The 15,439-nt window shown below is 43.0% G+C and overlaps 1 protein-coding gene across 2 annotated transcripts in view; it reads right to left on the bottom strand.

Annotated features, from left to right (window-relative positions):
• LOC133381426 (zinc finger protein 420-like) overlaps nt 1–15,439 on the bottom strand; it is a 44,721-nt gene that overhangs the window by 15,293 nt on the left and 13,989 nt on the right. The window contains exons 7-8 of one of the 2 annotated variants that reach the window (XM_061620532.1): nt 13,193–14,563; nt 8,653–8,660 (exon numbers count right to left, since the gene is read on the bottom strand). In XM_061620532.1, coding sequence (XP_061476516.1) covers nt 8,653–8,660; nt 13,193–14,563 — 1,379 coding nt within the window. Of the gene's footprint in view, nt 1–8,652; nt 8,661–11,217; nt 14,564–15,439 lie in introns of those variants that run through there. The other variant, XM_061620531.1, reaches the window with a different exon arrangement.

The following is a 15,439-nucleotide window of genomic DNA, read 5'->3' on the forward strand; positions in this document are numbered from 1 at the left end:
CTGTGGGGGAAGTTAAGTAAAAATATACTCAAGTCACCATAACTAAACTTAACACACACACACACACAACCAGAGCTTGGAAAAGTTACTTTTTTTGAACTACAACTCCCATCAGCCCCAGCCAGCATGGTGCTGGCTGGGGCTGATGGGAGATGTAGTTCAAAAAAGTAACTTTTCCAAGCTCTGCACATAATATTCACTCATGTGAAGGAGCAAGTGCACAAGGCATAAAAGGAAATGGAGGAGGGGACTGAGTTCAGCATGACTGAGGAAGGCACACTGGCCTGCCCTTTCTGTCTCCGGCTCCCTTTGCAGACTAGGCCTCAGTCATGTGCAGCTGGGCAGGGAGGAATACAGGGTGATGTGACGCCCTTCCCTGGCTCTCCCTGTCAGGTTCCTACCTGCGCGTGGCTACTGCCTGTCACTAGGCACCACCAGGGACTCCACCACTCCTCATTCTCTCAGTTTCCATCCTCAACTTCTCTCTCAAGTACTCTATATAAGCGGGATTGCTTAAATATCCTTCTGGGGTCTCTTCTCTGACAGGTTGTTTTTGCTGGGCAGTTGCAAATCCTATAAGAGCTACCCTCAATTCATCTACCCCTTTACCCTCGTGAGGTAAATTGAATGTTACGCACTTCTCCACCAGCTCCTCTCTTTTCATTTTTATGTATTCAGCCATGGTGTTTGAGTTCACTCACTCTTTGCCACACACTCTTTGCCAGTCACTCTCACAAGTAATCTTGTTTTGTTATTTCTGTTTGCCACACCACTGTTAGGGATTCTCTAGTATTCGTATCTTACTGCTACAGCCAACACCTGTGACGTAGTCTCCTTTGGTCGGATCTGGATTCTCTGTTGTTCGTATCCCACCGCTACTGCCACCACGTGTGAAGCGTCCTTCCCTGGCTCTCCCTGTCAGGTTCCTACCTGCGCGTGGCTACTGCCTGTCACTAGGCACCACCAGGGACTCCACCAGTCTGGACTGTCCTTTATTTTATTTTTTCTCTCCCCGCTCTAGCACAGATCTCAACAGATTCCCCCTGCTAGGCAACCACCAGTCACGTCCTAATACTAGTATTCCCAGAGACTCTGAACACTGGTATTGTGATTCTCTTCACCGCTGCCACCATTTGTTACAGTTCCCCTTCAGCCTTGGTCATTACCTTACCCTCCCTTCTGGTCTGTGAAACCCCAGCCAAGGATCAGGCCTTTGGTAAACCAAATTAAGTATTTATTAAAGATAACAAAGCTAACAAGATTAACAAGATTTCTTCTTAAGGCACATAAGCATATGGTTTTACTCAATACTAATCTGAACTCCACCCCCCTCCTTCTCCACTCTCTCCTGGCAAACAACTCTCTCAAACCCCACCAAGCAATCCTCTCTTCTCCCCCCAGATTCCACTCTCCCTCTTCCTTTTATATGTTCAGCCATTTTAAACACTCAGCCAATCATCTAGCATTCTACTGCCCATTCACTCCCCCTCCTCTTTCACTCCACTTACCATGTATCTTCTAAACAACAACACTTACCATATATACATTAATATAGGAACATCACAGGTGGCTCCTAAAACAGTCTCTCACATGTACAAAGATTGGCTGAGGGAGCAGATGTGGAGGCTACATTTTTCAGGGAAAGGACCTCCGGAAGACTGCAGAAAGAACCAGACAGACCTTTCCCAGCCGTGGTGGGCAAGCCTGAAGTAGTAGAAGAGGGGTGCATTGAAATTCCTGGGTCAGGCAGGAAGACAGCAAAGGCAGCAGGCCGGCCCTGTGAATGGCTTCTTGGATCTCTGCTTCAGCTAGCGAAGATCCAGGGGAAAGCAGGAAAAGTAGTGGAGCCCTGAAAGGGGCTTTTGAAGCAGCTGCAGCAAGCGGAGACCTCTGTTTCAGCAGCAGAGGTCCAGAGGTGGTGGAGGAAAAACAGGAGAGTCATATCACTGGGTTCTGACTGGCTAAGTGATTGAGCAAATGATTTAAAGCAGAGTGATACTCAGCAGAGTGGATCTGGGGAGCCAGGGCCTGCACAATTGATTCAGCAAGTGATTTCATAGTGGAAGTGGATAGCCAGAACCCAGAAGCAGAAAACGGCTCCAAGGGTCCAGTTTTTATATCCTCTGGACAAAAGCCCCAAATGAAATTCCAGCATCGATTGGCTCAAGGGAGTGTCATTCCCCTTTTCCTATACCTAGTACGAGTCATGTGGTCAGGCTGATGGGGTTTTTTTTGTGGAGGCAGGTGGCGATATTCACCCTTCAGCTACTCTGATTAGATCTAGATTTTGACAATGGGCTCCTCTCCTGAGGGCCAAACTCTTACAATTAATTTTGGATTGCATTGTTGGGATTGCCAAAGGGCATGTCCTGTCCTAGCGACATCATCTCAATTGAGGTGACAGACGTAACTCTTTCAGCTACTTTTCCCATTGGGTCTCAAACAGCCTCTCTGCAAAGCAAACCAAACTGAAGCCATTTTAAAAATCATATAGGCAGTGCTGGGGTGGAGAGTGTTCCACGTTTCTAAGCTAATAGCCAGCCTGCCACTACTCTGGTCTCCATTTTCACCTCAGCTGTCTCTGGCCTCTGCCTCGCACCTCTCATCAACTGCCTTTCCCAGATGACAGTTAACTGCCCGTCCTTTGTTTTCCAGAACCTCCAGCTAATCAGAGCATGTTGTTTTCCAGGCCGACCAAAATGAATTTACTTGATCCAGGCTAAAACAATAACTCTACAAGGCCTTGAATTTTGATTTATTTATAACCCGCCTTTTGGCCCAAGGCCCTCAAGGCAGCTTACAGAAGACACAGATATCAAAATACCATATAAGAATACATCAATAAAACAATAAATCAACACAATAAAGCAATACGATTTACAAAACACAATTTACAAGAGTTAAATAACAATAATAATCACAATCTACATTTCCAACTTAACAACAATAATAATAATTTAAGAGAGCAAACAAATATTTTTTCAAAGTACAAATCATAGACAGATATATAAATAGCATATCTCCACAGCGCTTTACCAACTTTCATTTTTATTCCCTCAGGTGATCTCCAGGGGATCACAGTTAAGTGGGAACCATCAGACATGTCACTGGCAACAGCTGAGGAGCAGGAGGAGGAATGGAAATTGGGGAGTCAAGATGGAGCAAAGAGAAAAGAGGGGAGACAAATGCAAAAGTCAGGGAATGAATCCAGTGCTTCTCAAGGTGAAAATAAAATTCAATGGAGTATTCGTTACCTAAAGGAAACAAGAATGTCTCCTGAGTGCAGTAAAAACATAAATTGCCAGAAACCCCTGAGTACATATTGGAGAAGTCATACAAGAAAGAAACCGTATAAATGCTTAAAATGTGGGAAGGGATTTTTTGATAAATCAACCCTTCTTAGACATCAGACAGGTCACACAAGAAAGGAGCCAAATACCTGAGAATCTGGAAATAACTATGTTTCAGAGAATAATGAATGAGATTGAGATAACGAAAATTGAATTGAGTAAAATGAAGCAGGAGATTAAAGATATAAGGGTCCCTGTGAGAGAGGTGACCCTGGAAGGGGTCCCTGTGAGAGAGGAGACCCCGGAGATTGGAATAGGGGTCCCTGTGAGAGAGGAGACCCTGGAGACTGGAATAGGGGTCCCTGTGAGAGAGGAGATCCCGGAGATTGGAACAAACGTGGAACAGGAACAAGATTTGGAGTCTATGGACTTTCGAAATAAAATCTATTGTTTGGAACTCAATGTTATCTCTGAAGAAATTAATGAAGATTCTAGAGATAAAGTTATCAATGGCATGGATTATCTTCTGGACTGGAATGATGTGATGGAGCCCAATATAGAGAAAATCTATGGAATTAACTGCAGCCATGTGACAATGGAAAAACTTTTAAGAGATGACCCAGTGTATTTTGAAAAAAAGAACAGAGATATGATTTTACAGCAATATTTCAGCAACTTATCCAGAATGGATGGCAAGAAAATATTTGGGATAGAGGTAATTCCCATCAGACTCTTATTATATGACTATGGCTTTGACAGCAAGATTATTATGGAATACTGATAATGGAAGATTGGATATTGAAATTACTGGACTTAACAAGACTACTGAAGATGGAAGATGGAAAATGGAACTAATAGAGATAATAGAACAATGGCTACTGAAATTACTGAACCTAACAGATTCTGATGTGATGGATTAATTGAAATGTTTATTTTGACTATGGTTATGACAATAAGATTATCATAATTAGTAATGAGATGGATTAATCGATATGCTTATCTGGAAAAAAAAATTGATAGATATATTTCTTAAAGAATTGAAACCTCTCTTTGACTTTTTGTGGAAAGAATAAAGTAATGTTTATGAGATTTGATGATTAAGTAAGATAACTACTGGAGGAAAGTGATTTTATAATATGACTTAAGAGACAGGATTGCTATATATTATAGACTTATAACTGATTTGATCTTTGACAAATGGGAAGTCAATATTTTACTCTTTATTTTTTATTTTTGTTTTTTTCTTTTTTTCTTCTTTTCTTTTTTTCTTTTTGTTTAACTATTTTTGATTTTGTTTTTTGTCTTTGAATGTTTTATGATTTTGTCTTGTATGTTTTATGAAAATCTGAATAAAAATTATTGAAAAAAAAAAAAAGAAAGGAGCCAAATACATCCTTACGCTGTGGGGAAAGTATCATTCAGAGTGAAAGTCTTGCTTCCTGTGAAAAACAACGTATGGGGGAGAAACGATATACATTTTCCAAAGGTAGCAAGAGCTGTTCTAATCGGTCAGTGATTGTTAGCCGTGAGAGAATCCACACAGCAGGGAAATCATATAAATGTATTGACTGTGGCAAGAGTTTTAGGCAGGTTTATCACCTGGGTAGACATCAAAGAACTCACATAGAGGAAAATAAGAAAGTGTACACAGGGTACAAACCTTATACATGCCTGGAATGTGGAAAGAGCTTTCATGGAAATGGAGTCCTTAATGTGCATAAAAGAATTCATACAGGGGACAAGCCTTATAAATGCTTGGAGTGTGGAAAGAGCTTTAGACATAATGGAACTTTTACAGTACATCAAAGAACTCATACTGGAGACAAACCTTATCAATGCTTGGAGTGTGAAAAGAGCTTTAGTCAGTATGGAAACCTTACTGTGCATCAAAGAATTCATACAGGGTACAAACCTTATCAGTGCTTGGAGTGTGGAAAAAGGTTTAGACAGAATGGAGCCCTTGCACTACATCAAAGAACACATACAGGGGAGAAACCTTATCAATGCTTAAAGTGTGGAAAGAGCTTCAGTTACAAGGGTGCCCTTACTTTACATCAAAGAACTCATTCAGGGGACAAACCTCATAAATGTTTGGAGTGTGGAAAGCACTGCAGTACGAGTAGTGCCCTTACTCAACATCAAAGAACTCATACAGGGGAGAAACCTTATAAATGCTTGGAGTGTGGAAAGAGCTGCCCTACGAGTAGCGCCCTTACTTCACATGAAAGAACTCATACAGGGGAGAAACCTTATAAATGCTTGGAGTGTGGAAAGAGCTGCCGTACGAGTAGCGCCCTTACTGTGCATCAAAGAACTCATACAGGGGAGAAACCTTATAAATGCTTGGAGTGCGGAAAGAGCTGCCGTACGAGTAGTGCCCTTACTGCACATCAAAGAACTCATACAGGGGAGAAACCTCATAAATGCTTGGAGTGTGGAAAGAGCTTCAGTTGGATTACCTTTCTTACTTTACATGAAAGAACTCATACAGGGGAGAAACCTTATCAATGCTTGGAGTGTGGAAAGAGCTTCAGTCAGAGTAGCTCTGTTACTTTACATCAAAGAACTCATACAGGGGAGAAACCTTATAAATGCTTGGAGTGTGGAAAGAGCTGCCGTACAAGTAGCGCCCTTACTTCACATCAAAGAACTCATACAGGGGAGAAACCCTATAAACGCTTGGAGTGTGGAAAGAGCTTCAGTCGGAGTAGCTCTGTTACTACACATCAAAGCTCTCATACAGGGGAGAAACCATATAAATGCTTGGAGTGTGGAAAGAGTTTCAGTCAGAGTAGCTCTGTTACTTTACATCAAAGAACTCATACAGGGGAGAAACCTTATCAATGCTTGGAGTGTGGAAAGAGCTGCCGTACAAGTAGCGCCCTTACTTCACATCAAAGAACTCATACAGGGGAGAAACCCTATAAATGCTTGGAGTGTGGAAAGAGTTTCAGTCAGAGTAGCTCTGTTACTTTACATCAAAGATCTCATACAGGGGACAAACCTTACAAATGCTTGGAGTGTGGAAAGAGTTGCTATATGAATTACTGAACATCAAAGAACTCATACAGGGGAGAAACCTTATACAACTTTTTCTGTTAAACCAATCTAGAGGAGATTGGTGGTGGGGAGGGCGTGTGGTGCATGTGTAGTTCCTGCACAGGGTGAGAGCCTGTGCAGTGAACTGAACGATAGGAGAAAGTCGCCAGATGCCTTCAGAGTGAGAGTCTGTAACTGGCAGAAGGCTGGCCCTGCCTGGGTGTGAGACAGGAGGGGAAGTAGATGGGCCCTGCGTGAAAAAGTTTGAATGGGTGTTGTCAAGAATAGCTAACTTTGGTCAAGCTGAAGTGAGGCAACCAGAGAGAATTCTGGGAGCCTGTGGCTTCCTTAAGATTCCTTACTGGGGAAGATCCGAAGCTCAGTGTCAGACAGGCAATTTACAACCTTGCAAGGAAATGCAACTGATTCTTAGGTGTTGCCCCTTACCAGCTTCCTGGGATTAAAAGTCAGGAAGAGGGGATGTTGTAGATTGGGACACCTGGATGTTGCTCTCTCAATCTTCAAAGACTTCAAAGGAAGGGATCCCCAGCAGGGGCGGGATATGGCTATTTACTTTCCCCCATCCTTGTTGAGGAAAAGAAACCCATAAATATGAAGAAAGTTCTTTCAAAACGGAGTTCCCCCTTGTTCCATTGACCTCGACTCGCTGACGTGTAACAGGGACAGCCGTTTGGGAACCGGGCTGCTCCACCAGGGAATAGAGTTACTTGGATGTAAGTATAGGATCTTAGTTAAGATAAGTCTTTCTTTTGTTCGTGTCTGTATTGAACATTTCTCCTTTTGTTATGCCAATGACCGTGTGGAGCCCGCCTGAGGGTGATTAGCTTTAAGGAATCAAACTGCTATTTCTCCTCTTGTATATACCAACGTATCTACTCTTAAATAAACAATCTTTGTATAAAAGGTGTGTATTGGCTTGGAACTAAGGATTCTAAATCTAGTGCTAGAAGGCTGAACGCTACGGATTTAGTGAGGGTAAATCCCTCTAAAATCACATAGTTCTCTGAGGTCCCTTCACTTGGGAAGAATTTAGAAAGAAGGGTGGTGGCAGTGAATACCAGGGATGATTATTTCCGTGGAAAGGGAGAAGTGTGCCTGAGAAGTGGGAACCCAGTGGGGTGGGGACTGTTCTCAGACGCAAAGAACCCCCTTGGAGTACCGAGGCTGAGGAACCCCAGGGGGATGGATCTTTGACAGGTGTGACTGTTTCCAATTCAGTGCCTGCAGGAGGAAGGAGACCATCACCGTCCAGGGAAGGAGAGCCGTTTGCTGCTGCTGTCTGCCAGCCTGCCTGCTTGCTTGCTGCTGCTGCTCGGCTACCACCACCACTCTCTCCTTGTTGGACTTCTGCTTGGCAGGTGTCACGCCTTGCAGGACCAGGCCCCAGGTACTTAGCCAGCTGTTGCTGATTCTTCCACCTGTCCCTTCTCTGGAGGGGATACATAAGCTGGCTGGCTGAGGTGCCTCCTGCTTTGTCTGCCTTTTTGTGGGTAGAGTCATGTGCCTGGGAGAGAGGACTCAGAGGCAAGTGGGGAGATCTGAGGGGGCCCCAGTTAGTGTAGTGATGGGTAGAGGGAGATATGGCGTTGTGAGGACTTGCCAGGTAAGGGGAACGTGGCCCAGGCACTTAATGACTGTGCCTTGTTCCGGTCCTCCCCGCACCCGCAGGTTTGTTGGTTGCCCTATCAGCCTGCTCTCAGGCCTCCTGATGCTGCTTCTAAATGCCAGATCGGTGCATAATAAGATCTCCCTCATTCAGAATTTAATTGTGGATGAGGCAGCCAATCTGACATGTATAACCACGACCTGGGTAGGTGAACAGGGGGGAGTCAGTCTCTCCCACCTATGCCTGCCAGGGTACCTGGTCCAGCATCAGGGTAGACCTGAGGGTCTGGGAGGGGAGGTTGCTGTGGCTTCCAAGCTGTAAAAAATTGCTCTGAAGATGCGATAGGTCTGTTAAGCTCCATTAAAATGTTTTTTGGCAACACTTTAATATTTGTTTCTATGTTGTCAAGTAGTCTGGGCTGAGTGGTAAGCGGCGGTAACACAGCTGAAGCTCTGCTCACGGCCGGAGTTCGATTCCAATGGAAGAAGTCGAATCTCCGGTAAAAGGAGTCGAGGTCCACTCAGCCTTCCATCCATCCGTGGTCGGTAAAATGAGTACCAGGCATATGCTGGGGGGTAAAGAAAGGCTGGGGAAGGAACTGGCAATCCCACCCCATATATACGGTCTGCCTAGTAAACGTTATGTCACCCCAAGAGTCAGAAACGACTCACACTATAAGTGCAGGGACACCTTTACCTTTATGCCTGAATGCTGTTTCTTGACTACTTAGTCAAGAAAGAAACTATAACACTTTAGAAGGTGCATTCATTTTCCAGACTGTGTCCAGACTATGGTGATTCATCCTCACATGAGCACTTTCAATGTTGTGGTTCCCAAATCTGTCTCACCGTTTCCTGTCCAGACTAGTGGAGAGTGCTTGAAGGGATGTGTCTGGGCTGTGTGTTGTTGTCCCCTCCCTTCAATTAGTACTTACCTACGTGTAATTCACAAATCCCTTTGATTATTAACTCTAAAAATGCCAGAGAAATGTGGAATGCACTGGAGTCAAACCACCAGCCTAAAGGCCAAGGTCATTTAATCAGCATGTTAAGTCTTATTAATTTGCAAATGAAGGAGAATGACTCATTTGAGGAGCACCTCACTATGTTTATAGAATTGACTCATGGAGTGGCTGAATGTGGGACTAAGTTTGATGACCCAACAAAAATTGCTCTGTTTCTAGATTCCTTCCCAGAATCAATGAGTACATTTTGTCTAATCTTGCAACAACAGCAAAGGACATTGAATGAAATTGTATCAGAAGTTAGGGAACAATTCTTTCAGCAAAGCGAGAAAATTGCTTCAGGGAAGAACAGCAATGCCTCATTCCTTAGCAAGCTAACTTCTAGCCCAAAGAAGTCAGTCGCATGCAGATCTAGTAAGGAAACAGACAAAAGGTGTTAAAGACAAGGGCTGTTTCCTATGTGGTTCACAGAATCACCTTAAGGATCAGTGTGATGAAAGGCAAGTCTGAAGGACAAAATAAAGGATTTAAAAAGACAGACAAGAAAGATTTCAACCGTTTACAAGTTACTCATGTTGAAAAATGTAATAATAATAAAGTCTATATAGATTCTGGAGTGAGCACCCATATTCTAAATTCAAAAACATTATTTAAAAGTCTAACCCCATGTGGAGGCTTTGTTAAAGTTGCTGACTCACAAGAAGTGCAGATAAAAGGGAAAGGGACTGGAATGTTAGTTTGCCAGATGGCACCAAAGAGATTTACCTTAGAAATGGTCTCTGGATACCAAGAATTTCTAATACCTGTAGTTTGATCTCTGGCAGTGAGGCGACTACTAAAGGGTGTTCAGTGCTGTTTGAAGAAGATTATTGCAGAATTTCTTGAGAGGGTGTAATTATTTGCACTGCTTCCAAGAAAGGAGGGATGTATGCCGTGGATCAGCAGAGTCCAGAGGCCAATATTGTGAAGGACTGCTGTAACAAACCATGCTTGCATTTATGGTATAGAAGGCTTGCACATGGAGATATTGCAAAAATTAATACCCTTCAAAAGGAGAATTTAGTAAAAGGCATGAAAATTGAACCCTGCCAAGGAAAAGGAAGATGTATATGCTGTGTTAAAGCTAAAGGGACAAGACCAAGTTTTCCTAAGCAGAGTGAAAGGAAGACAAAGCGCCCCCTAGAGGTGATTCACAGTGACATTTGTGAAATGCCAATACATTCACATGGTGGAAATTGATGTTAGTTTTATTGATGATTATTCAAGATGTTTCCAAGTGCTCTGGCAGCTGTGACTAATGGAAACCCCTAGAGCATGGTTGGTCTCTGGGGCACCTATGAAGAACATGCCACACCTCTCTTGAAAGCATTGTACTTGCCTGCCAGTGTGCTACTGAGTCAGATTCAAGGTTTTACTGCTGGTGTATGAAACCCTAGATGGTGCTGAGAAGCCGACTCTCCCCCTGCATCCCATCCTGGTTGCTTAGATCTGTGGAGGGAGACTTGTTGAAGGTGCCACACAACCCTGGGGTAAAGCATCCTGTAACTCAAGCAGGTGCTTTTAGCATTGTGGCATCAGCTCTCTTGCATTCTTTTCTCTTAGAAGCAAAGCAAGCGCCGACATGGTTTCGTTAGGTTTTATATTTCATTGTCAGGTGGAAGTTGTAAGCCCAAATCTCTGAAGGACCCTCTCCACCTCACTGACCTTCTCAGGTGTGAAGATCTGCAGAGGGGCTCTCTTGGTAGTTCCACCAGCCTCAGAAGTACTGGCAATGGTGACCTGAAAGAAGGCTTTCTCTATGGAGGCTTCTAAAATGTGGAACTCCCACCCACCCTGCCCAAACTTTCTCCATATGCTGAAGACGTACCACTTTACCTTGGCCTTTGACAGTTAAGGTATTTTTTTTGTGTGGGATCTCCACCTCTTTCACTGAAATTTTACTGTTCTGTTCAATGTGGAACAGTTTTACCTGTTTTACAATTGTTAATGATTTTATCTGTTTTGTAAGTGCACACCATATGTCGTATCATATTGCTGTATTGTAACCTGCCCTCCCCAGGTTCTTCTGGTGAAGGGTGGGTAGGAATTTATAAATAAAATAAATAAAAATACGTATCTTCTTCTCAGACTAGGAGGAATAAATAAATAAAATAAATAAGCCGCTTTGTGAAGTTCCTCAAAGAGTGGGGTATAAAATGTGGCTCATAGACAGAGTACCAAACTCAAAATTTTGAAAGCAGTGATTTCTGATAAAGGACAAAACACCTCTTTCTTACTTAATAATCAGAGACATGTCATGAAGGCGAGTTCATTTTTATTTGAACACATGCAACTGCCCCTACTCAAGCTCTAAAAGGTTTCTAGCAAAAATTTAGCAGCCATCAAGATCGCCCTACCCTCTCCTGCTGTAATGATCGTCTTAATAATCTAGCACAAAACTTCTAAGGGATGCCTTGAAACGCATCATGTTAATAACCAGGAATACTTTCCTCCTTCCCCTCCCTGTCTGTAGAAATTAGGGAGGACAGAAAGGAGAGATCATCAAGACCCTTACGATAAAATGCAAAAGCAGTGCTAAAGCATTCGATTTAATTGTTAAAATACTGAGCCACATTTTTTCTTTTTTTAAATAAAAAACTCTAAAAAGTTTGAGCAAAAATGGGCAAACACCAAAACCCCCACCAATTTCTTTGGTGTGATTTGTTTTATCAATTAAATGTAGTCTTTTCCTTCTGATTTCATGCAAAGCGCCCCCTTCTCACCTTATGATCCTTGTGATGAGGGGAAGCTGTAAGTTCCTTACCCAAAGGATCCTTAAGGGAAGGGAGATTTCTTTTGTGCTGAGGTCCTCTGACTGAGGTCCCCCGCTTCTCAACAACCCTTTTGCTAAAAAGGAGGCAGTCCTCCTTGGGGTGTGAGAAATGGTGGCTCCAAGGAACAATGCTGTGTCCTTCACATCTCCTCATCCTAATTTCACCTGCCCAGATTCCAATGAACAATTGGGCAGTCTTTGGGCAGTCCTTGCCCCTGCTCACTGCTGACAGGACCCTTGCAGATTCTGGGTGCACAATCTTCCCTGACACATATTCCTCAGACATGCTCCAAAGATCAAAGTCTAGTGCCTGCACATGGCCCTCTGCTGGCAGGGATATATTCCCCAACAGCAAGAGTGAGGAATTCCTATTCAGGCTTTGGAGAAAAAAAAAGATAGGAGATCCTAATCATATTCACTCCAAATTGATTACAGAAGATTTAGCCAGAGAGTGAGCATTTGTATGGTCTTCCCTCTTGTGACGTTGAATAAAACATGGATTTACAACAATCCATGCATTAATATGGCTTCCTAACTGTGTCAGTTCTGTGGTGTAAGTCAAGCAAGGTGTTGACTCTGTTTTTTCTATGCTCCATACATTTCTATAGTTTCCTCCCCTGTGTGGATTCTTTCATGTGTAGTAAGGTGTTGAGTCTAAGTAAAGTGCTCTCAACACTCCAGACACTGAAAAGATTTGCCTCCATTTGAGTTCTTTGACATTTAGTAAGTGTTCCCCTATCACTAAAACTCTTTCCATGCTCCATACAGAAAAAATGTTCTCCACCCTGTCATACTGTCACAGTATGAAAAACTAGCATCATATTTGTTAAACTTTATAACACTGAAAGCACTGAGCTCTATAGGATATATGAAAATTATCACTCTAATGCTGTAGATTGTTTCATGTAAAAAAAGTTCCTACTACACATTACAGTTCCAAAACAAACAAAAATCATAAAGGTTTTTTTTTCAGTGTTCTCCAAAATTTCCCAATGTTTCTACTGGAAAAGCTACTTTCCCTTCAGAACAACTGCCTGCCCCGAACCTCTCTTGGGATTACTCCAGGTCATTGTACAAGACGACTTATTAGAATCATCATAAAACAGGATACAAAGGAAATAATAAATTATTATCACCACACCCTTCCCTTGAAAGTATGACAACACTAAAGAGACGATGAAGGCAAGAGGTGAATGCCATTACTAGCAAATGCAAAGAGACAAAATGATGGGACTAAACAGCATTCACCCAAGAGTCAAATATCTGAATTGTTCATCTTTTAAGTACAACATAGAATTTTTCATCAAAATCCACCTCATTGCCAGATGAACAGAATACAGGTAAAGCACCATCGTCTTGGTTTGTAGGCAAGGGGCCATATATCCAAAGTTGCCTTACATGGCTTCCCTGATGTGAAGTAACATCTGAGCTCTCCTTGAAGCTTTTTCCATATTGTAGACATTCATATGGTTTGTCCTCAGTGTGAATTCTTTGATGGGCAGTAAGGCTTGTGCTCTGACTGAAACTTTTTCCACACTGCTGACATTCATATGGTTTCTCCCCAGTGTGAATTCTTTGATGGGCACAAAGGTGTGCTTTCTGGCTGAAACTCTTTCCACACTCCATGCATTTGAATGGTTTTTCCCCTGTGTGAGTTCTTTGATGTGAAGTAAGGCTTGAGCTAACACTGAAGCTCTTTCCACACTCTGTGCATTTATACGGTTTCTCCCCTGTGTGAGTCCTTTGATGAGTAGCAAGTGTTTTGCTATCACTGAAGCTCTTTCCACACTCCATGCATGTATATGGTTTCAACCCAGTGTGAATTCTTTGATGGGCAGTAAGGCTTATGCTCTGAGTGAAGCTCTTTCCACACTCCATGCATTTAAATGGTTTTTCCCCTGTGTGAGTTCTCTGATGCGAGGTAAGATTTGAGCTGTGATTGAAGCTCTTTCCACATTCTGGGCATTTATATGGTTTCTCCCCTGTGTGAGTCCTTTCGTGTAAAGTAAGGCTTGAGCTAGCACTGAAGCTCTTTCCACACTCCATACATTTATATGGTTTCACCCCTGTGTGGGTTCTTTGATGACAACTAAGATTTGAGCTAACAGTGAAGCTCTTTCCACACTCCAGGCATTTATATGGTTTCTCCCCTGTGTGAATTCTCTGATGGGCAGAAAGGTGCGTGCTCCGACTGAAGCTCTTTCCACACTCAATGCATTGAAATGGTTTTTCCCCTGTGTGAGTTCTTCTGTGAGTATTAAGTATGCTACTGTAACTGAAGCTTTTGCCACACTCCAGGCATTGATACGGTTTCTCCCCTGTGTGAGTCCTTTGATGATTACTAAGTGTCTTGCTATCACTGAAGCTCTTTCCACACTCAATGCATTGATATGGTTTTTCTCCTGTGTGGGTTCTTTGATGTCTAATAAGTGTTCCTCTCTCGCTGAAACTCTTTCCACATTCAGTGCATTGATATGGTTTCTCTCCCGTGTGGCTTCGTTCATGTCTGGTAAGTTTCCCACTACCACTAAAGCTCTTTCCACACACCATGCATTTATATGGGTTCTCCCCTGTGTGGGTTCTGAAATGCTTATTCAGGCTTGCTTCATCTTTGAATGCCTTCCCACACACTGGACACTTCTTTCTCATGTGATATAGATGCATGCTCAGGATTTCATGGAAGTTATCATGCTGAGAAGTAGAGGATTCATTTCCCTCAAGATCCGTAGGTCCCCATTGATATCCAAATGTCTCTTTTCCTGCTTGGTGCTTGGATATTTCCAATGCCACTGCAGATGTCTCCCTATAATTTTCATATCCTTGTCCATTGCCTGTTTGGAAAAAAAGAAAATCCCATTAGGAGGTCAAGGCAGAATATGAGGACTAGCTGCGTTTCTTGTTTCAACATCTCCAATAATCGTCCCTCTTCTCTCTTCACACCCTGCTGAAACGTAGGTTACGTTTCGCATATGTTAATATCGCAGAAAAAAACGAAGTTATCTGTGGTCCGCTTCCCACTGGATTTCACTATGTGCACTGTTTTCCCCCCACATTAGATACAACTGCAGTACATTTCCACAATTTTATATTATGGGAAGTGGGTGGGGGGAAGAACAGCAGAAGGGAAAGGGGAAGTAGAGAGGGTGCAAACTGGCAGTTCCAGTTAGTTTGACGGCAATCAACAGAGTCAATAGAGAGCCAGTGCCGTTTAGTGGTTCAAGTATGAGACTAGGACCTGGGAGACCAGAGTTCAAATCCCCACTTGATCATGAAGCTCACTGGGTTGCCTAGGGCAAGTGACTAACTCCCAGTCCAAATAGAGTTGTTCTGAGGATAAGATGGGGAGAGGGAGAAACATGTACACCACCTTGAGCTCACAGAACACAGGAAGCTGCCTTACATTGAGTCAGACCACTGGCCCATGTAGTATCTATCACACTGTCTGCTGGCAGCTCTCCAAGGTTTCAGGCAGAGGACACTCCCAGCCCTACCTGGAGATGCCAGGGATTGAACCTGGGACCTTCTGCATGCAAAGCAGATGCTCGACCACTGAGCTACGGCCCTTCCCCAACGGCTCCTTGGAGGAAAGGTGGGATTTAAATGTAAAATATAAATAATGGTCAGATACCAGACCAGTGATGGATCAAGACTAACACTACACAGGTTTGCTCACCAGTTTTGTACTGTGAGAGGAATATTCCCCACCA

This window comes from Rhineura floridana, chromosome 3 (genome assembly GCF_030035675.1).
Source record: "Rhineura floridana isolate rRhiFlo1 chromosome 3, rRhiFlo1.hap2, whole genome shotgun sequence".
NCBI classification, from domain to species: Eukaryota; Metazoa; Chordata; class Lepidosauria; order Squamata; family Rhineuridae; genus Rhineura; species Rhineura floridana.